At 37.5% G+C, this 24,055-nt stretch overlaps 1 protein-coding gene across 1 annotated transcript; it reads left to right on the forward strand.

The window, feature by feature from the left end:
- Positions 1–206: 206 nt before the first annotated feature.
- LOC135119200 (oxysterol-binding protein-related protein 8-like) lies at positions 207–24,001 on the forward strand (the record flags this gene model as incomplete). The annotated part of the gene is made up of 6 exons (XM_064043223.1): positions 207–354; positions 1,006–1,126; positions 2,003–2,103; positions 22,219–22,355; positions 23,087–23,265; positions 23,794–24,001. Coding segments are annotated over 6 exons (879 nt in total), but the record flags the coding sequence as incomplete, so codon positions are not given.
- Positions 24,002–24,055: the final 54 nt, after the last annotated feature.

Genomic DNA, 24,055 nt, shown 5'->3' on the forward strand with positions numbered 1-24,055 from the left:
GTAAGGTCATCTTTGTCAAATTTGGGGTCATCTTTGAGAAATATAGGGTCATCTTTGGGAAATCTAGGTCATCTTTGAGAAATATAGGGTCATCTTTTGGAAATCTAGGTCATCTTTGAGAAATATAGGGTCATCTTTGGGAAATCTAGGGTCGCTTTGGTAGTTGTTGGGTCTATTAAACAATATGTAAAATACACTTGGTATAAGAGGCATATGACCATATAAGTGAAGTGGTAGTGATATCGTGCCAAGTGATAGAACGTCCCAGCAAGAAGGACGGCTTCTGCTTCAAGCTGTACCACCCGCTCGAGCAGAGCATCTGGGCGCCCAGGGGACCGCACAACGAGACCATCGGTGGGTATAGTAGATAATATTGGGTCATCTTTGAAAAATCTAGGGTCATCGTTAAAAAATCTCAGGTCATCTTTGAAAAATCTAGGTCGTCTTTAGAAAATGTACGGTCATCTGTGAAAAAACTTAGAGCTGCCCTTGTGAAATTGGTGACATCTTTGTCAAATTTAGAGTCGTCTATATCTAATTTAGCCATCTTTGTGAAATATAGGGTCATCTTTTTTTTGACAAACTTAGGACTTACTTTTGCTAGCATATAGGTTTATTCAGACATGCAAATGAAACTTGGTATCTGAGGCATGGCCATGTGAGTGAAGTATATGTGGTCGCCCAGGGGACCACACAACGAGACCATCGCGATCGGTGAGTATAGTAGCTCGTATTTTCGTCAGATTTCTTAGCCATATGTATGTAGATAACACTTGTTACAAGCGGCATTTTACTCTAGCTAGTTTTGTTACTTTTTGTTGCAGAGTCAGTTAGAATGGCAACAGTGTTAGTCAACAACAAGTGGTTTCTACTCAGTTTTGCCAACACGATATTGTAATAACAACAATATAATAATTAATATCTGTAAAATTATATGTTAATTATTTTAAGTTCCCATAAGAATCTTACAGTAAAGTGGTATTTATAGTATACGTTCGTCATCAGGAGCGGTAGTACAGCCGCTGCCGACCGCGCACCTGATATTCCGCGCGCCGTCGCAGGCGGCCGGACACTGCTGGCTCGACGGACTTGAACTAGCTCTACGATGCAGCAATGCTATGCTAAGGTATGTATATTATAAAAAATGATTATTTGGCAATTATGTTGAATTCAACATATTTCTATTTTTTTTAGAAAGCGAATCAATGTCGGTGTTGCCTATCTAACAACCTAGACCAAGAAGAAAGAGAAACAAACTCAAGTGTAGTCTTACTAGTTTTCAGTATGGAAATAACCTATACGCTACTTTTGTTTGTCGTGGGTTCGCCCGCGACCCGAATAAGTTACGTGGGGATCATTTTTCTAATTGTACCATTACTTATTTTAATTTTGAAAGGACAATGCTCAAAAAAAACCCAAGCCCGGCGCAAAATAAAAGTAAAGTAAGTAATGAAATACTGCTTAGGAGGCATCATCGAAATCAGTGGCTATATGTGTGAAATTGCTATTTGAATTTTAAAATCTGCGCCACATTGCTACTCGAGATTTTAGAGGTAACATAATGTATTAGTAAAGGGATGTTCTAGCCATAGTGTCAGGTAGTACAGCGAAAACGGCAAGTTAAAAAACAAAAATGTCCCTACAAAGGTTCTAAGAATCTAATCATCATCCGTTCATCCGTTTATCAGTCCATCCGTTTATCTATCTCTATGTGTGTCTTTACCCGGCTGGATCTCGTAAGCTAATATTGCCGCTATCACCACCATGAATGAAAACTATGATCAAAACGGCAACAACGCGAGATCCAGATATTCTGCTACCTTATAATCTATTACCTACTTTACAACCTTTACAACGCCACTGACAATGCCGTATGCGTAGCAAAATATTGGGCCTCCAAAATTTAAGTTTGCCATCGACTCGCGAAGAAGAAGACTATTTTATTTCTACCACCTGAGTATCGCCAACACCTACTATAAACTAAAGTTGTCCTTCTGTGCAGATGTTCCCGGTCCCGCCCCGAACAAACGGTGGCGGCGGACTCGCCAGCCACGCAAACGAACCTATCGCATGAGGACTTGGAGAAACATTTCAATGAACACGGTATGTATGTATATGTTTAGGCTTTTATATAATATTAGTAAGATATTGTGTATCTTCTATGGAAAAGTTTCGGCGATTTCTTCTAGGAAATAGTAGGTGTAGGTAGTCAATTTGGGTCAATGAACTTGAATGTTGATGTTAATATGAATATGTGAAGGATGATAATCTATTGCTATTCTTGATCTGTGAGCTCTATAGCAGTTTTGGCAGAAATTACCCATGAAATAAATGCCACTGGTGGCATTTTCTGTCAAATTTACTGATAAATATGATTTTAGTTATGTACTTGAACTTTTTGTCCTTGTCACTCGAGGCAATAATTTGACTTTATATACCGTTCATATAAATTAGTAACTACTCAATAATTTATATGAAGAAGCGAATTTATTTATTTAAGTATTTTATAGCTGGTGATGGATTTTAGTGATGTTTTCGGTACATTTCAGATTAGGCGGATTGATAGAAATTGGCTTTAAAATGATATACATTTGAACATGTTACTAACAATTGATTTCAAAATTTTACTCATAAAATTATCTTTTTAAGCATTCATTTATCTAGAAATTACAAACCATCTTCAAATCAGGTAATATTTTAATAAACATTATTAATATTATTTCCCCCTACCCTACCCCACCTGTATTTCGCTAAATAGTGCTAAAAGTATCCGAGCCATCCTCATGTAGCTCACCTCTAATGTCGATATCGGATTACTCCCCCAAACGTCAAGGATGTATCGATAGAAAAGTTTCGTACCAAGTACCGAAAAAACTGAAAACTCGTAAGACCAAATGGGCCCAATTCATGGAGTCTATTGAGATGCTCTCTAAAGACCATGACTCCAGCGAACCTCCTTCACCAGAGAAGGATAATAGGTTCCTAGATTTTCTGAGGAAAAAGGACTCAGGTTTACGCCGAAACTCGGCTTCTACATCATCAATGAAAATGGAAAAAGAGCCTAAAATTAAACGGCAAATGAGTAAGAGTTTAGCTTCCAGTCCTTACAAGATTGAGCTGAAAAAATCCCCGATGCTCAAATGTCTTGAGTTACCTAAAATGCCTTTATCAGATAAAACAAAAGAGAGGATTTCACCCGCAACAATGATTGAAGAGAATTTCATGAAATTCATGGCGACTTTCCCAAAACGCCGCAGTAGTACGCCGTCGACTTTTACTCAGAAAAGAATTATAGAATTACGTGAGTCTGGGGTTAAAACTGATTCGGAAAATGATGATGTGTTTATAAAAGCTAAGAGGAGATTGTATAAGGGTTCGGAAATTATTTGTGATACGCCTGAGAATTTGATTATAAAGACGGCGCCTTCTGCTGAGCGCGTGAGAGAGTATTCTTCGTCGTCGACCGATGAAGCTAGAGATGAGTATAGGTTCGTTTTTGAGTTTAAAAATATTTTGTTCTTGTGAAAAAATATAGATTTTCAAATTATATTATATGTTGCAGTATGAAGTCCATAAAACAATGACATGTTTGCTGTCTAAAAAAATATATTTTTGGTCAATAATAGTGACCGAAAATGCCCAAAGTGTGACCACGTTACTACATTTTTAGATACATGTATACCAAAATTTCGAAACTATATCTTATGTGTATGTATCAAATGTCTTACACATTCGTCACACAACAATTTCTAACAGTTTATAGGAAGTCGGTATACCAGCAATTAATAACTACTCATCACTGAATGTCATTTGAAAAAATCTATAAAAGAATGACATATTTTACCGTCTGAAAATTGGGGCAATTTTGGTCATCAGTGGTAAAACTATTTCGTCATCTGTGACCAACTTTTTGGTCATCTGTGAACAACTACTGGTCATCAGTGACGAATTTTTAACTGTTTATATGAAATCCTTATACCCGCAATTAATAACGACTCCCGACAAGTACTCAGTGATAGACTATGACAAGCTACCGTCAGCGAGTTTCAAAGCGAGCAACGCCGAGAGGCGAGACGATAGGCTTATATCAAGAAACGTTTATGTCGCTGGCAAGATTGTTACAACTGTCTTTCAAAATAGGAAGAAACTTGCAGTAAAGAATCTATAAAATAATGACATATTTTACCGTCTCAACATTGGGGCATTTCTTGTCATCTGTGCCAAAAATTGTTGGCCATCTGTGACCAATGCTTTGGTCATCTGTGACCAACTTTTGGTCATCAGTGACCAATTTTTAACTGTTTATAGGAAATCCTTATACCCGCAATTAATAACCACCCCCGACAAATACTCGGTGATAGACTATGACAAGCTACCGTCAGCGAGTTTCAAAGCGAGCAACGCTGAGAGGCGAGACGATAGGCTCATATCGCAGAACGTATATGTTGCTGGCAAGATTGTTAGAACTGGTGAGAATTTTGTTCAGAGTAGTGCTAGGGGAGTTTTTTGTCAGGGGTGGGGCGTTTTTTGTAAAGGGTGGGGGTGTTTTTTTTGTCAGGGTGGGGCGTTTTTTGTCATTGAATTTTCAGTTGAATTACAGTTTTTGGGGAGTAATCTTTGTAATAGAAATGTGGGCAGAGCTAGACTATTTCCACCTCATTATAAAACTTGGTTTTAAAAAGTACCGGGCTTTGTATTAAGTTTAGATATTTATGCCTAGTACTAAAACCGTTTTATAATAAGATGGTGTGTGTATTGAGCTAGTATTTTGTTATCGCTAGAAAATTGCACTTGATTATTCGAAAGATGGCATTTTCTTCGTCTGCCGTAATATTGTCATAAAGATTCAACTGTACCTACGTCGATCCATTAGAACGATAGAACGATGTATTTCTGGAAATCTGCGTTCTGAACCAATTTTTCAATTCTCACATACTTATATGTAAGTTTGACCCCTATGTGTTTTTGTCACGGTTATTTTTCGTTGAAAGCAAATTTTTCAGAGGTTCCAACGGTGGGCTTTAAACTATGCGATACCCCGAAGTTAAAGGATAAGTTAAAGGATAAAGTATTGTATTTTTTTCTAGTCTCTCAATTCTGCGATATCGGATTTTTTAAAAGCTTTATTTTCATTACAACATTTCATGCATCCATCTACTCTATTTCGTCCTATTTACGTCACACCAACCCACACAACTCGAAACTTATACTTACATAGACGTAGAATAGTTATGTATACCAAAATAGGTACGCGATCTGATATGCCTGTCTTTGACAGCTGTCATTGGTATTGGCTTATATAGTGTACCTCTCTATCTAGGTATTCATTTATATAGTTGGTAGAGTGGGGATGATAGTGTATTGAATGTAATGTTTTATGAACAACGAAGAAAAAAACTTAAATAACGGTCAAGTGAGAGTTGGACTCCCTCACGGAGGGTTCCGTATCTATAAAATGAGCAAAATAAATCATGTTTTTGTGTGGCATAGAAGTGTATTATAAGTACTGTAGATGAACTCAAGAACTACTGAACCGATTTTTTCTTTCACTGTTGGAAAGGTAAGCACACTCTTCCCGAGTAACATAGGCTATATTTTATCCCGATACGGCCAGAAGTACCTTAGTAATGAATAAATAGGTATTTTTTTATAGTTTACCGTATTTGTTGTTATAGCGGCAACAAAAACTATCTAACCTCATGATATATTAGCATTGCATGTCCTAGGTATTTCAGGGAAAACTGGCTTACTAATTTACGATAATATGACAAATCAAATGCTTGTTGACTTCCGCTAAATACAGGAACTGTGTTATTACTATTACAATGGATACTAACCATAATGAGAGCATTCATTTCAATAATAGATTTTACTATATGCCTATGCATATATAGCATATGCAATATGCAGCAATAACATGAAGGAGCTTGTTGCTTAGGCCCGTTTTCCCTAAAACAAGTTTATTTTGAAATTGAAAGATACAATTTATAATAAACAGTTGTTTGAAGAAAAAACGTAGATACGTTTATGTTAACGCTGCCCGTCTACGTCCGAAAATCGCCGATTTATTTACAGGCGAAAAATTGAACACGCTGATAGTAATAGTGCAACGCACACGGCCTACAAAAGGCTGGTTGGAAAATCTTAGTCAGATAGTCCTACGTCCTTGCTCATAAATGTTAGCAAAAACATGCTTTGACTGGCTACTAAAGACCGCATTAAAATCGGTTCAACCAAACGCGTATAAATTCCGGTATTTAAGGCGGACGGTCAGTCACGGTCGGACGGGTAAGCGAAGAATCAGTAATAGGGACCCCATATACTTACACTGTGTGTACGGAACCCTAAAAATTACCAAAAGTAAACCAAAACCGTAACGTGTTCACAAAGTTAGTTTTAAAACAAATATTCCTTGTAAATTAACTTGTTCGTTAATGTTAACAGAAACATGCTTTGTTTGTGCTTAATGTTATAATTTAAAGGTCATACTTATACGTGGGTATTTCTTTGTAAAATGTATATTTTATATGTAAGGCATGATCATTTATTGAGCACTAGCTGTTTTACCCGCGGTGTCATCCGCGTCCTAGGGGAACTACTGCCCGTACCGGGATAAAATATAGCCTATGTTACTCGGGAAGAGTGTAGCTTTCCAACAGTGAAAAGATTATTTAAATCGGTTTAGTGGTTTCGGAGCCTTTAGGGTTACTGTTACTGCCTTTTTTTTAATCGTCCCTCTGCTGGGCACAGGTATCCTCTCACACGGAGATGGACAGACAAACCAATAAACACAATGTAGAAGTCCCGAATGTTTATAAATGTGTGTATAAATCATGAAAGATTAAACACCTTTATTAGACTGATGGTACAATTTCGTATCTCATCATATACATATGTACATAATGTGCATCTCATCATATTTAGTACTTGTAATAAAATTAAAATGTCAGCTCAAAAACATTGTACATAATATATAACGTCATATGTGCTACATACATACATATCTAGCAGTAGTAAAGTATGTGATTTGACACTTTTCAAGGTAAGTGTGACCTCAGAAGGTTAACTTTAGAGAAGAAATTTGTGTTAGGTATCAATGTCTTAGTTTGTTTACTAAAATGCTTACTTTACTAATGTACTATGTTTGTTACTGTTTCTCGCAAAACAATGACTGTATTTTAATGCGACCCGGCAGTAATATAGCTAAAATATCAGAATGACGTAGGTTTCTGCGAAATCTAAATACATAGTAATACCTACATATATCGTACTTTCATCAACCAGGCGATTTTTGAGAAAACTTATTCCCCCAGAATTGATTTTTAAACTTCAAAAATTTTCTTTTTGCAAAGATTACTTTAACATAACTTTCTGTACTTTGTTGCCATTTAGCAGTGCATACAAACATGCCATTTATGAGCATGCTATACAAAATATATGCAAATCGTTTGATTTTGCAATGTTCCTAAAAATAAGGGCAGCTTCATAATAATAACGAAAAATGTGTATTAAATTTTCAACTTAAAAATATTGTGTTAAAAGTTCGACTTAAAAACGGCTTCCAGTCTAACCGGATGTAGCTGAGTACCAGTGCTTTACAAGGAGCGACTGCCTATCTGACCCCCTCAACCCAGTTACCCGGGCAACCCAATACCCCTTGGTTAGACTGGTGTCAGACTTACTGGCTTCTAACTACCTGTAACGACTGCCAAGGATGTTCAATGACAGCCGGGACCTACAGTTTAAAGAGCCATCTGAAACACAGTCAATGGTGTCTAAGATAAACTTAGAAAGTACATACAAACTTAGAAAAGTTGCATTGACCTGGGATCGAACCCGCGCCCTCAAACTTGAGAGGTTGGTCCTTTACCGACTAGGCCACTAGGACTCCTCTACTATATTGACTCAGCTTCACTCGTGCTAAAAACATTGACATTTACTCCTTTTGTAACAAACTTCCATGATCATTTCTAAACAAATAATGGTGAAATCGTGTTTGGTGCTCAAGTACCTTATCGCGCTTACAGGGTTTTATCAAAAACACAATTAGAACTGTATTATGAGTAACCCTTTTTTTGTTAGAATAGGAAATAAGCACACACTAGCTGTTTCCCCGCGGCTTCAAGCGCGTCCCGTGGGAACTAGTACTCGTATCGGTATAAAAATATATAGTCTACTAGCTTCGGCCGCGTAGAGTTCGGTTATATCGCGTTTCCAAGAGAATTCAAAAGTCCGGGATAAAAACTACTTATCCTATGTTCTTTCTCAAGGTCAACTCTATCTCTCCACCAAATTTTATTAAAATCAGTTCAGTGGTTTAAACGTGAAAGCGTAACAGACAGACAGACAGAGTGACTTGCGCATTTATGATATTAGAAGGGATGTTACTCGGGACCGGTACTTTCTGGGATTAATGCGTTCAAAAACAACTAATATTAGTTGACAGCAATTATTTAGCATTTTTCCTAACTGAAAAGAAAATACTGAATTCGACCAATCACACACACAATATTAATCATCACGCTTCATCTGGATTCTGAAAATAATCGACAGCTATACATCAGAACAACATACCTATAGGCTTTTTATCCAGATGCCGGAAGTAGTTTTCTCGAGACCCGAGTAACCATCTAAGTAGTATTAGTATAGATAACAAACAAAACCTTACCTCTTTATAATATACCACTCAATTATAAACACACCTTATGCAATGCAAAATGATTTTTACCAACCAAGTCAGTCTGATTAATACACTCGTGCCGTGCGGTCGTGTTTCATAACATATTAGTTTGAACAATAAATGATTATTATTGTTACGACGATAACAACACAATGTGTGCTCAGATAACTTTATTATCTTTTGTTTGTATTTCAAGTGATGTTTAAGTGTTTTTTTTTGCTCCAAAAGTGTTTAAGGAAGCATTGTTTTTAGTCGATTGAAAAATAGTGTTGTGTTTTACCGTGTATCTTGTATGTGTATTACTCGACCAAATTAAAGTGTGTTTTGAAGTGGTTATAATCATCGGCAAGGATATTGAGCCCTGACCTTCACCTGCGCAGAAGTGATTTATTGGTTTATTGCCATAAGTGTACGGTGCGCAAAGCGATCCCCACTCTTCCGCCGAGAGCTCATTATCGGTGCCGATAACTGTACTATAGTATGAAAATACAAACATTTTTCGTGTAAATGCGAGTCCAAAGCTAGCATGTGTTCGCGGCGGTTGCAGTGTCGCGGACATGTTAGTAATGTTCGCGCGCAATGTGTTACTGTTTGCTACAGCGAGTACACCGCGAGATATATTTGTATGAGATACAAAAACAGTGGAGTGTTGTCCTTTTGAATTTTGCTGGGTTTTTGAAGTGTATTATTGTTATTTTTTGGTGAATTCAATCGTTGCTTTACGTGGCTGTTTTTGAGATATTTATTGAGAAAGGGTCGTGTAGGAAAATCATTTTCGGAATTTTCAATGATAGTGTAGTCAAATAAGTAGATCCATTAGTTTAGGCTAGCTTTAGCTAGTGTTCAACTGCGTCCTGTGGGGACTATTCTGCCCACCTGGATAAAAAATCTATAGCCTTCCTCGATGAATGGGTTATCTAACTTCGAACCATCTTGTGCACGCTCATTCCTCTACCTGGGTTGATAAAAAATATTTTTTTTAATATGAGAAAACATCAAATGACTCCTTCCTCTGTTGGTGCAGCGTGAGGGAGTGTCAGACTCTTACTGACTAAAACCCACCATGTTCCTTCTTAAGCCCTTTATGTACCAGCGCCGCGGTAACTCGCGCGAACAATCCCGCAGCCCCTGATAAGACTGATGATGACTTTACAACTTAAATGTAATTTAATATCAATTGTTAAGTATAATATTTCTAAGTTTATTTATAAAGTTTTCCTTATTTACAAGGTAAATATAATAAGGGAACAGAATTATTATGAAATTCATTTTATCTTATGGAGGTTAGGGCGGGGGAAAACCTATGTAATTCTGACATTACACACACTTTCAGTACATACACTTTCAGTACATACTGAAAGGTTTCAACAAAATCCTTAGAATAGTCTTCTTCTTCCTGCTCTGTTCCCAATTTTATTTGGGGTCGGCACAATATGTCATCCTCTTCCATTTTCCCCTGTCACCCGTCATACTGACACTCACTCCCTTCCTATTCATGTCGTCTTTCAGGCAATCCATCTTTTCTTAGGTCTTCCTCTTCCTCTCCATCCACCTACATTCATATTTAGCACACACTTTGTTGCATCCTTACAATAGTTCTTCTATATAAAAAAAAAAGATTCCGACTTCCGATACTACCGATTCAGAACTTCCTCATTTTTGAAGTTGGTTAAAAACAAACCGCGCTCATTAGTGTGTGATAAATCAGTACTTTGTTTGATATCTTAATAGACCATATAATATAACCTCTTGCTATGTCAGTGCAGATTTTAAGATTAGACAGCATAAATATCTTAATCTGACGGTAATTAACGTGTAAATTGAGATAAGTGTTAAAATTAGGACATTCTGATAACTGCACCAAAACGGACCGGAGTGGTAACACGAAAACAGACCGGAGTGGAGAAAGTTACTAGCTTTTCCAGGGGTTGACCTGCATCCCGATGAACTGATTACCGTGCCTGAATAAAATATAACCCTACTAATAACTGTAGATATAAAGAATAGGCATGGATGAAGGGAACATTCTGCGCCGACCAAAAATAAAATTGGGATGAGGGCAGGAGGATCATGTTAGCTGTTGCCTATGGTTTCACCCGCGCCATTTATCGTACCTGGACAAAATATTATGTTATGCCGCCTATGTTACTCGGGGATAGTGTACCTTCTCAACTGTGAAAGAATTTTTCAAATCGGTTCGACAGTTTCGGAGTCTTGTCGGGTACAAACAAACAAAAACAAAAATGTTTCCTCGCTTCTCTTCCTTTTCGTCATTATATTAGTAAAAACAAAATGGGCTACTGTTTATTTTGGTTATCGACTCTTATAAACGTTGCAACAGTTATTCTATGCAAATATTATATTTGCATGCGGATACCTGTGGAAGTGACTCAACGTTTATCGTCATTTAACTGACTTACATGACCTTTATAATAACACTTCTATACTAATATAATAAAAGAGGAAACAGTTTTTTTGTTTGTTTCCTAAGCTCCGAAACTAGTAGACGGATTTGAAAAAATATTTCGGTGTTGGGAACTTAGGCTATATTTTATCCGAGTACGGGAAGATGTTGCCATGGAAACGCGGGACGTCGTCCGGGGATATTATAGCTTTCCAACAGTGAGTTTTCAAATCGATTTGGTAGTTTCGGAGCTTTTAGGGCGCAAAGAAATAAACTTTTGAACGCGCTAATCTCAATAACTACTGGACCGATTTGTTTATTTATTTATTGCGAAATGTATACTGTTATAGATATGCATCCTTATCATAGTTATACTTAAGTAATTGAAAAATGATTTCAGTGTTAGATAGCTCATTTATCGAGGAAGGCTATGTTTTATCTACTATTATCCGGGTAAAAGGAGTAGTTCTAACGGGAAGCGGGTGAATCCGCTGGCAGAAGCTAGTGTTTAAAAATATTATGTGATGATTATTCTGCATACGAGTTTAAATACTTAAGTACTTTTACTGCGCACGTTTTTAAATGACTTCCAGGTTTTGACCTTTTTGCTTTATCTACGCCATCTTTGTATAATATGTCCTTCAAAGGGAATTGCGTATTTGTTAAACTTACTTGGGTTCTTTATTTTTATTGGTACTGACTTCCGTTTGCGGTTTCACCTGTGTCTTGTAGGAACTACTACCCTTACCGGGATAAAATATAGCCTACAAGCTTCCGCCCGCGGCTTCGCCCTCGTAGGGTTCGGTTATATCGCGTTTCCAAGTGAATTCTTCAAAAGTCCGGGATAAAAACTATCCTATGTTCTTTCTCAAGGTCAACTCTATCTCTGTACCAAATTTTATTATAAACAGTTTGATGTTACTCCAGGCATAGTCGAGCTTTCCAACAGTAAAAGAAATGTTCTAATAGCTTCAATAGCTTCGAAGCCTTTAGGGTAGAAACAAAAAATGTTTGCTCTTTTTTAGTTTAGACAATTTGCTAGATACCAACCAAGAAATTCGCTCGCAGTCGCGATATTTTTGCACACTTTTATCGTTGTAGCGAAGTTTATACCTTATACAACTGACGTAAAGTTCATTATACTGTGTTCTAAGTCGTATTATTCCATTGTATAATGGTGTTAATTGAGCCTGATCAGACAATTAGTATATAACATTTCAACGTGATTTTAAAACGAGTGTATTAAGTAATATCTAAAGGTTACCAATGATTAGAACCTACAAAAAATAATGACGCATAAGTGATACCTGTTTTAAGCCGGTTCTCTATTACTTACTTGGCAAAAATCTTTTTATTAGTGTTATTCATTATGGGTCTTTTTGTTGTCCCACGTGCGGGTTGCGGCCTCTTCTCATAAAGAGAAGGAATGAGCGTTAATCATAGCGTGCGCGAGAGGCGAAGATATTTTAGACTGCAAAGTCCAGGTTAGGTTCGTGGATGGGAGACCATCTTGTCATAACGAGTACCTCCGTTAAGGCATATTAAATTGGTGAGTCCCGGCTGTCATTTTAACATCTTAACATCTTCAGCAGTCGTTGCGGGCAGTCAGAAGCCAGAAAGTCACACAACCAATCTTAGTGGGAGGTAACGGGTTACCCCGGGTAACTGGGTTGAGGAGGTCAGATAGGCAGTCGCTCCATGTGGCACACTGCTACTCATCTTCATCCGGATAAGGTAGCAAGCCGATCCCAACATAATTGGGAAAAGGCTAGGCACATGATGATATCCTTAACTATAGTAATAATTCCATCAAACCATCGTATTGAAAACCTTAGGTTTTTTGTGCCTCTGCACGAAATACCAGCTGCGGTCATATCATTTGTTAAAACAAACCTGAAGGTCTCTGATAAACAGTCATGTTCATTATGACTTACTATATTTACAACTGTGTCTAGAACAAGACTGGTTTCACGCTATATGTACTTTGTCAGTGTACATATGACGTCACGATGACATCAGTGATATGGATCTTACTGTGGAGGATTTGGCGGTAATTTATCACCTTTTTCTTGGTGTTTATTTTTAGAGATATTTTTTTACAACATACCTTAGAGAAGAAACTAAAAGTCTCCTACCCGCACCCTGATATAAAGTTAGTCCTATAATTGGGATGGGGGTGAGAGCATCATTGGCCTGGCCTTTCCCCACCTATGTTGGAGTTAGATTCCAGTCTTGTCTAGGTACATGGAGATGAGAACTAGCGTTCCACAAAGGAGCGACTTCTCAACTCAATCACCATCTGAAACCCGTTGATAAAACTGATTGTCAGACTTTCCGGCTTCTGACTACCTGTAACGACTGCCAAAGATTTTCAAATGACAGCCGGGACGTGGACGGAACGTGCCTTCTGAAACACGGATGAACTCGTCATGACATAGAGACCCATCCATAGACCGAGCCAAGCATTGCCTTAACATTATGATCGATCGAACTGTATGAATGTTACTTCCACGAGAGAATACGGAAATCAAAAAGTTGCCTACAAAATCCGTCTAATATTTTTTTAATGTTTAAGACTCCAAAGTATAGGAGTCCTCTCCAAAGAAAACGTCAAAACTTCCAGCAGACTATCAATATTTATTCTTTTTCAACTCGACGGTTCGGTGAGCTTGCTAGCTGCTCCTTACAACTGGAAATGTCATTTTAAATTATTTCGTTTGGTGAATCAATTGAGTAAATTATTTTACTGTTAAAAATTATAACATATGAAATTAAATATAGGTGTAGGGTTTGAAAATATGACCAAACCTTACATACATATTTTTTATCGACAATCAGAGCATGGTAACACAAAAATGATACCTATAATATGTAACTAGCGTTAGTTACGTTAAAATATAGGCTTATCTCTGAGATAACGATATGTTTGAATGAATCAGTTGTATTCCAAACGACAATTGTAATTATGCAGTATTTTCAGCCTATAATTATGTATACCTACCTAACAAAAATTTTGATTAGGCATAATTTTAAGCCTATAAAGTGGTGGGAAACATTTTGCTTCATAAAATCTATCATTGTGCTTTTGCACGGTCTGATCGTCCGGGTTGTGAATTAAGAATTAACGACAATGTTTTTTTTGAAATATTTTTTGAACTGAAAATTACATTTCGTTTATTCTTTATTCATAAACCGTCTGAATTACTATTCAATGAGTGTATAGTTGTGTATAAAGATGGCTAGGCATTTAACTATAGGTAAACGACCTATAGTTAAATGCCTAGTCATCTTGCCAAATTGACAAAAGGAGTACAGATCAGTTTTCGGTCTGAACAGTTACATGTTAATACCAATTTATTGATTTTCTTTAGTCTTTTTATATGTATCAACATATATATTACCACTCTATGGGGGTTTTCATCAATAGCAGCGTAAATTCTAAGTTTTTGCAATTTGCAAGGTGATTTTTGATGGGAATAAATAATTTTAGTGGGTTTGTACATGAACTAGTAGTATACACGTTTGTACATATCCAATCTTTTAGAAACTTATGTTACCCTAACCTAATAGCCTTAGAAATAGTTCGAATTTCAAAACTCCCCAACGTCTTTTAAGAAAAAAAGAACGAACAGAAAATTAATAAAACGGTATTTATTCCAGACCGGCTGGAATAAATAGGGCATCCACCGAAAAAACAAAATAACCTTGACTTCACCTTGGCGATGAGAATGAGCAAGAACACTTGTGCCTGCTATATGGATGAGGATCTGTACTCCAATATTTGCATAGAAGAGAACATTCTTATACGTGATGTAGGAATCAACACTGATGCAGGTATATACCTAACAAGTAACTTAGAAGCAGTAGGTTGAGTTACAACGACAGGAAACGATCATAGGGTTAAGCAAAGCGCTGTCTGTCCGTGACAGCTAGTTGATAAAAAAAGCTCATGAATTGATCTAAGGGTACGACCGTAAGATGAGCAATCTTAGGATTAAGCAACGGTGACGTTGGTGACTATTTAGCAGCTGTAAAGATCCACCATAGGGTTAAGCATAGTCGTTATGTAAAAGCTACACGGAGCGGTCTTAGGGTTAAGCAACTAGGGTACGGGAACTTGAGGCTATATAAGTAGCCCTAAGGATCCATCATAGGGTTAAGCAATGTGGCTATGTAGTAGCCGCATGTATTGATCCGCAAGGAGATATCTTCACATTAACTTACGGGGAGCTCGTGGCTGACTAACAGCTGCACGGAGCGCACATAAGTTGAGGCTGAGGTCATAGGACTAAGCAACTTTGGTATTCGAGTTCATGTCTAAGTAACAGCCATGGCTGGAATAAATAGGGCATCCACCGAAAAAACAAAATAACCTTGACTTCACGAGGCGATGAGAATGAGCAAGAACACTTGTGCCTGCTATATGGATGAGGATCTGTACTCCAATATTTGCATAGAAGAGAACATTCTTATACGTGATGTAGGAATCAACACTGATGCAGGTATATACCTAACAAGTAACTTAGAAGCAGTAGGTTGAGTCACAACGACATGAAACGATCATAAGGTTAAGCACGGAACGAACATAAGATGAACGATCTTAGGAGTAAGCAACGGTGGTAGAGGAGATTTTGGCTAAGTTAAAGTCGCATGGAGCGATCGTACGGTTAAGGTATGGTGGCTAAATATGCCACAAGGAGATATCTTAGGGTTAAGCAACTAGGGTACGGGGGCTCGAAGCAATGTGGTTAAGTAACAGCCGCATGGAACGATCATAGGGTTAAGCAAAGCGCGGTTGGTCCGTTACAGCTAGTTGATAAAAAAACCCTATAAATTGATAATAGCCTTAATACAGGGGAGCTTGTGTTGCTAAGTAGCAGCCGTAAGGGTAAATGGATGATAAGGTTAGCTACAACAGTCCGTGGGAATTTTTGGCTAGGTTACAGCCGCAAGTATCCATCTTAGGGTTAAACAACATGGTTAAGTAACAGCCGCACGGATGACACGTTAGATTGGTCTGGCCTGGTCGTTCGAACATCTTTGAACAATCTTTCCGGTAGTTAGAAGCCATCAAGTTTGGCAAGTAATCTTATTAAAGTATATAGCGCTGCCCAGGTAATTGGGTTGAGGAGGTCTGATAGGCAGTCCCTCCGCGTGGCACACTGGTACTCAGCTGCATCCCTCTAAACTGAAATCTGACCCCAACATGGTTAGGAAAAAAAACATACTCATGTTTCAAATGAGAAGTATCTCCAAAGATAAATTATTAAAGCTCAAATTTGCAAACTACGATTTTGCGTTTTCGATCATGCGTTTTTGCGTCAATCAAAAATTATAACCATCAGCTATCTTTGTAATCAGTATTTAATTAATTTAAATACACACGTAATAATCTTGTACTTGATAATGTTATAAAGAGATAAGATAATTTTATGTTTAATCACATTTGAAACATGATTGTTTCAACAGAAGTTAAAAATGACATTAGAAATTGGATTATACATACCATTTTTAACGTTCGACAGTGATGAGACCTGTGCCATATGAAATGCTCTTGAACAGCATTTAATTTAATTCTAATGGACACACTCAGAGACATTGAATGCCATTAAGCCATTCCTTAGTGCAGAATTTCTATGAGAATCTGTCACTAAGGAGTGACTTAGGTAATCATTAACCGTCTTACCACAAAAACTTTTAAACGTCAGTTTAAGACTTGTCTAAAAAAATGACAAATTATGACGTTGACATATGGTTCATTTTGCAGCTAAATTTTTTTTAGACAAGTGTAAAACAGGGGTTAAAGTTTTTGTAGTAAGGCCATAAATGTCTCTGAGTGCGGGGGTATGACTGCTGCGATCAATCCTGAATCAAAAGAGAATTTGGCGTTCTCTTCGTGCGCGGGTCCGACCCGTACTGGAACCTTGTGTATCATTTTATGATCTTATCGACTCAGCTGTAGGTTTTAATCACCTTTGCAAGCCCTAATGTTAAAGTTTTCTCAAATCCGCCTGACGGCCTCTGACGTGGAATTATAGCATCGACTGCTACTGAGTAGCATTCGGCGACGCTGGCTTTACGTGCCCTCTAGTTTTTAATTTTATGTTACCAAGTTTCCTAGTTACAATACTCAAATACTAGAGTACAGGTCTTAGACAAGTACAGTGACGTAATGCATAGAATGTCTAGCCTTCTAATGATAAGTTTTGAGGTCACGGTCTAGATTTTAAGGCTGTATTTATATCTACACTTAAAGGTAATTGAGCCGGTTATGTCAACTTTTTGTAGGCGTATAAGATTGAAGAGTTTGTTTGAAAGCTAATCTCAGGAACTATTGAACTGATTTGAAAAAATGAAGTGTAGTGTAGTGTTCAGTTATATCGCGTTTCCAAGAGAATTCTTAAAAAATCCGGGATAAAAACTATCCTATGTTCTTTCTCAAGGTCAACTCTATCTCTGTACCAAATTTTATTAAAATCAGTTCAGTGGTTTAGACGTGAAAGCGTAACAGACAGACAGACAGAGTTACTTCCGCATTTATAATATTAGTGGGGATAGATGGCCTGTTTATCGAGTACGAGGGAGGCTAATTTTGATCCAAGTGCGCGGAGCAGTTTTCACAGGAGACGGGTGAAACCGCTGACGTAATCAAGTTACTAATATCGGTCTAAATAATACATGAAAATCGTTGTTTTGAGCTGAATAGTTTTTGAATATGCTTCAAACCATAATACACCAATTAAAATAAACACTTCAAACCCAGCATAATTCAATTAATGAAAGTGCAGAAAAAACAAACAAACAATGATTTCTAAAAACAGTGCTATTATAGTAGTGCCAATGAATCGAAAAATTTAATCAAGAAGAAAACAAGACAAAATCTACCTTATGAAAAAGTTAATAAGGACTACATTTAAGAAGAATAAATGTGAGGAGACCCAAGACAAAAATCTTAATCAAGAAAACAAGCCAAAACCGATCTTATGAAGAAGAAAGAAAGACTATATTTGAAAAACACACACGTAAGGAGATAATCCACCCAAAATGAATTAACCAAATATGGATATAGAAACAGAGATAATTCTAAATACAAAAATGAAGGACAAAGAACGAAGGAGATCAAGTATATTCTCTTTGCTAGCAAGAAAGAAGAAGTTGACGCGACAGTACTCAGAACCAGGGAACGGGAGTATTTTCGCGCTAGATCGGAAGTATTCGGTAGATTCCGCCATATTGTCGGATTTCACGAAGACCGAAGATGGTGGTTATAAAATGTGTTTGCATCAGGCTGATAGTAATAGAGATGTTTTTGTTTCTAATGGAGGTTAGTTTGAAAAAAAAATCTAAATTAGGACTTTAAGAGCGTGTACGTCAACCGCGCGCCATTTGGCCTAAAATGGTACTTTTCAAACCACTGTTTCTCAGTAACTACTTTTCCTATAACTATGTTATTTTTTAATAACGCAAGGTAATTTCACTGTCCATATAGTTAATTGAACATAAATTTCAATTTGTGTAGTTTATATACTTAAAACCCCTATAACGTAACAGATGTTTTATAAAATTCCCGTTCAGCGTCTATTTCGAAGCTTAAATTCATGTGAAAACAGAGGCAAATCTAATCATATTTATTTTTTTACTCATAGACGAAATCCCCATGCCTATAGTTAGTTGAAAACATTTTTTGATTTAGGTCTCTATCTTTCAGAAAAAAATATTTTAACAATGTGAAAAATTGTGATTTTCAAATGCTTTTTTTACCTATCTATCTTACTTAATTTAATATAACAATTATTTACTATAGTAATATAACTCTTTCTTTAAAACATAAACTTTATATTATAATTTAATCTCTCGTTTTTATTTTTTTATAAATTATTTAAAAACTACTATAAAACGCTGCACGTGAGTCAACTCAAACCAGACCGCCGCAAGGCTTCACAGAGAGAGGACGTGTCGCTCCGTCACATCGCGTAGGGTGAATAACCTCTGCCGTGGATACCGAGAATAGAGTACATTTCAGGCGCGACCAACAAATCTTGATACATTACTATTTTATTTAAAGCTCAATTTTGAAGCATATTTTTTTTATCGATTGAGTTGAAATTTTGTTTGAATGTTCAGTTTTAATGACAATGTATGATTCTATATCCAATATGGCGGTATACCCAAGATGGAGAAAAAAATGTTTTTAATGCATTCCTACGATATGGGTATCAAATGAAAGGGCTTGCTATGAATAACTCGAAAAAAAATGTGTCGCGAGTCTAAATCCAATATGGCGGACTCCTTAGGCTAGAAATCACTTATTGCAGATGTCTGTTACCAATCGAGTGATAATTTTTTTTTTCATTTTGGATGTACCCAAATTTTGACTTTTGATCTCGAATAACTTTTGAAGCATATAGGATAGATAACTTAAAACTTTATTTGCAATGGTAAACCCAAGCTCTTCACCAATATTTGGCTTTCCGGCAATTGTTGTTATTTGACCACAATTTTTCGGTCTGGATGGACTGGACCATTCATATAAACAATCAATTTTTCAAATCGGTCCAGGCGTCTTTGAGAAATCGAGAACAATCAAATTGAGAACAATCACAAAACAATCTAATTGAAACCTCCTCCTTTCTTTTTTTGAAATCGGTTAAAATACAGAAACTCTTAACATTGTCATTAATCATCAGTCGACTATTTAGTACTGTTGAAAATTGTATGTAATATACAGAAAGTCCTCAAAACCAAGGTTTTCATAGGTGCCCGATTTTTTTGCAAAAGAGTGTAAGTATTAACGACTTATTTTCATGCTTTTATATTTTAGACATCCATAGACTTACACTATTTTCCCGCTATTAACTATTTACTAAATAATATATTTTTTGTTCTACCAATTTCACTCGAAAGGATCAAAATGGTTTGTGTGACTATACGTGAAGTATGATAGGCACGCACACAGCCGCGACGCTAGTCTGCGCGGTTTTTTGCGTTGAATTACCTAAAGTTGACATCGCGCGCCGAGCGTACACGCTCTTAAGTTTAATATCCATAATATGTATTTATTTGCATTCCATGATGTTACAGTGGATGTAAGTACAATTATGGACCCTCTTAGGGCACAACACAAGAAGGCATTACAGTATTTCTTCTACAGTTTCATTTATCCCTAAAAATGGGAACGTCGTCTTTCTAATCTTTCTTAAGTTTTACTTCTCTCTGATTCCTTGGATGATTTGAGTCACCTGGGTCGTTTGATTCCGAGGTGATCATGATCAGATTCCAAAATTTTTTTCGACTCTGATCACCTATTTGATATCACCTGGAAATCAAATCCCCATAGTTATAGAATGGAATAAAAATTTCTCAAAACGTGTTCCGTAAAAATAGTTTATCATCCAAAGATCAATAAATAAATGTGTCTGTTACCTGTCTAAGGCAATCCAGATGTGTAGTAAGGGCGTAACTAGCAATCTCCTATCAATGAGTTTTCCTCAGACCTTTAACCTTTTCGATGGTGTATCAGAGTCAGAATTTTCTGCCTCATTAATCTATTAGTGTCTTAGAGCGACTGCTGAGCGCGGGGTCTCAAATCCAATTCTTAGGTTAGGTCGAAATCGTTATAAGAAACTTTAACAAAGGAGTCAGAAGTCTGAAAGTTGGTGATTGAACCCACGCATCTTTCACCTAAATCTCTCTCCTGTTTCGGATTGCCAAAGTAACTGGCTATGAGAGTGAAGGAATAGTAAGTGCACTGGTGTCAAGCAAATGTGCGTGCACTATAATATGTCCTGCGCAGCTGGCTGATCTCCTTAGAGAGAACAGTCGCCGTTGTTGATAATTGGCCTGGATACTATATTATATTGAATGATAACTTAGATAACATCTCAAAAATTATGTTTTATATTTGAAGTAGTATCTGCTCTGTTATCGCCCTAACATGAATTCGTTTAATGCAATCGAAATAAATCTTTTGCCGTTTATTTATAGAGTCAAGTACCGTTCAATAAAAGATGTGCTTAGCAACGATTTCTTAAATTAGATGACCGTACAGTCTTTGGTGAATGACGCGTTTATATATATACCATTATATTCATACATACATAGTTTATGTAGCTGAGGAATTCTTCCTTGCATCGAAAGACACTATAAATTGGGTCCCAACATCTTTTTGTCTCGCCAGAAAGTCTAACAACCAGTCTTGACAAAGTACATCTGGTTGCCCGGGTAACTGGGTTGAGGAGGTCCAATAGGCAGTCGCTCCTTGTAAAACGGCTTGTGGTACTCAGCTGTTTCTTCTAACTAATGCAAACACATAGGTAGTGATGAAGAGCGGGAGTTTCTAAGGCTGTCTTTTGTAAAGTTATCCTTCAAATAGTGCTGATTTTCAGCCTAGTTAAATATTTTTCTTTTATCTTTATCTAATGATAAATGACGTTGTAAACTTGCTTAGGGATCGTTGCGAATATTTTAAATGCACTTTATGTATTCTGCTAAAGAAAGCTAATATTCTAAATTATTTTTAAAATGAATTAGAGAGTTCTTACTTGTGTTTTCGTAATAAGCTAACGTCTTTCCTATACTCTATGTATTTAAAGCTAGTTCTTACTTTTTTACTATTCAAAATTGACTTCTTTATTCTCCTAAATTAATCCGTTTTTGAATTGAAAGTTAACGGTTCCTTTTTGGAAAATAATTAAAGAAAAAAAAATAATACCTAATTGAACGTTAACTCTTAATTCAGAAAACGGCTGTACCCAACTAATGGTTTAGTATTATGCTCTCTGCACATAATTTTAGTGCAGCCACTTTTTCAGGTGTGCAGTGAAAACCTTGTCATTTAAGTGCGAATGATCTAATCATTCGCGATGATAACAAAATCAATGTAATATTTAAAGTCTTTATTTACTTAAACCCATTTTTTAAATATTTAAAGTAAAATGAGTAAAGAAAACAATTTGAATTACCCGCTACCAGTCAAAACATGTACCTTAGGGTCAGTGGATACCTGACAGATGTTCCGTCAGATATGCACCGACCCTTAAAACTACTACGGTTTTCACTGCACACTCAACCACCGCTAGCCCATCACCTAACACGTTTGCTAGAGCAGCTAACACCCCCTCCCCTCCCCCCACAGAGCTAGCCGGCGCCGCGTCAGACTCGGACAGCGAGGCGTCTCGTATCGGAATGCCGAACCGGCCGGATAAGAAGCAGGAGATTTTGGCCGAGATCGAGGCTAGCTATGTTGCGGACACCAATTTCGATATTGGCGTGGTAAGTTTTGAGCATAGATTTAGCTTGTTAAAATTGTGTGTGTAAATGTATAGGAACGTTGTGTTGGGTAAGTAAGGTAGTTTCTCACGCGCTCCTCAAAGAGATGTCAGCAACCCCAGCGGGGCCCAGCAGGGCCAAGGTCTGCCGGGGCTGCAGGATTGTTCGAGATACCGCAGCCCTGGTACACAAAAGGCTTACGACGGAACACGACGGTTTTTAGTCAGTAAGAGTCTAACTTAACCCATAGCGGGAGGGGTCATTTGATGATTTTTGACGTCGTTAAAAAAGGTAGTAGTGCTCAATAGTGGCCGAGTCATACAAAGGCAGACTCGGACAGCGAGGCGTCTCGTATCGGAATGCCGAACCGGCCGGACAAGAAGCAGGAGATATTGGCCGAGATCGAGGCTAGCTATGTTGCGGACACCAATTTCGATATTGGCGTGGTGAGTCTTAATTAAAGCTCGTTATACTTGTGTGTGTAAATGTATAGGAAAGTTGTGTTGGGTAAGTAAGCTAGTGCTCAATAGTGGCCGAGTCGTACAAAGGCAGACTCCTCTCACACGGAGAAGGATTGAGCGTTAATCACCACGCTTACTCAATGCGGGTTGGTGATTTCAGACTTTATAGTCCAGGTTTCCTCAAGATGTTTTCCTTCACCTTTTTATCTGCCATTAGTGTCTAAGATTACTTTTACCAACCAAGTATGAATAAACGATTTTCCATTTCCTCAGGCCGGCCTGATAGAAGAAGAAGTGGCCGAAGAGAACAAGTCTCTCCTCTGGTTCCTGCTGAAGCAGGTGCGACCCGGCATGGACCTCAGCAAGGTCGTGCTGCCGACGTTCATCCTGGAGCCGAGGTCCTTCCTCGACAAGCTGTCCGATAATTACTATCATGCTGATATATTGGCACAGTGAGTAGCGTTGAAGGGTCTTTTAAAATAGGGGTCCTCAATATGGTCCTGTTGTATGCTCTATTTTCTTTACTAGCTGTGTCACCCGCGTCCCGATGAAACTCTTTCCCGTAAATGGAAAAAGTAACCTTTATGTTATTCTAATATATGAGCTGTTAGTGCTCAGTATCATCAAAACCCATTCGTTAGTTTTTTTGCGTGGAAGAGGAACGAAAATCCGTATGTCCGTACAAACTTTCGAGGATGTATTTTTTTGAAAACAGAACCGATGATGTGAGGAAGTTATCCGCATAAAAACTACCCTAGCTCAACTTAACCTTCCTCGTCTATGTAACACTGAAATATTGTTTCAAATAGTTCCTGAATTTTGCGTATACAAACAAAAAACTGTTCAGCTTTAAAATATCTCGGTACAGTTCTTCTAAAGCTCAACACGTTCAAACAAACAAAGTCTTCAGCTTTATACTGTCTTCAGCTTTGTAATGTTACAAGGTTGTTAATCGCCCAAAATTTCTCTCCAATTTGCAGAGCCCAACAAATAGTGGACCCATACCAAAGATTCGTGGCGGTCGTGCGCTGGTACCTATCCGGTTTGTACCGCAAACCCAAGGGTCTGAAGAAGCCTTACAACCCGGTGCTGGGCGAGACCTTCCGCTGCTGTTGGCGGCACAGCCAGGACTCCTATACTTATTACGTGGCTGAACAGGTGAGGGGAAAGTAGACTTTATCACCTTTTATATAGGGTTGAAAATAACGCCACCTGGCTCTATTGCCTTTAATGCAAGGTTGA

The sequence above is a fragment of the Helicoverpa armigera genome, chromosome 31 (assembly GCF_030705265.1).
Source record: "Helicoverpa armigera isolate CAAS_96S chromosome 31, ASM3070526v1, whole genome shotgun sequence".
NCBI lineage: Eukaryota > Metazoa > Arthropoda > Insecta > Lepidoptera > Noctuidae > Helicoverpa > Helicoverpa armigera.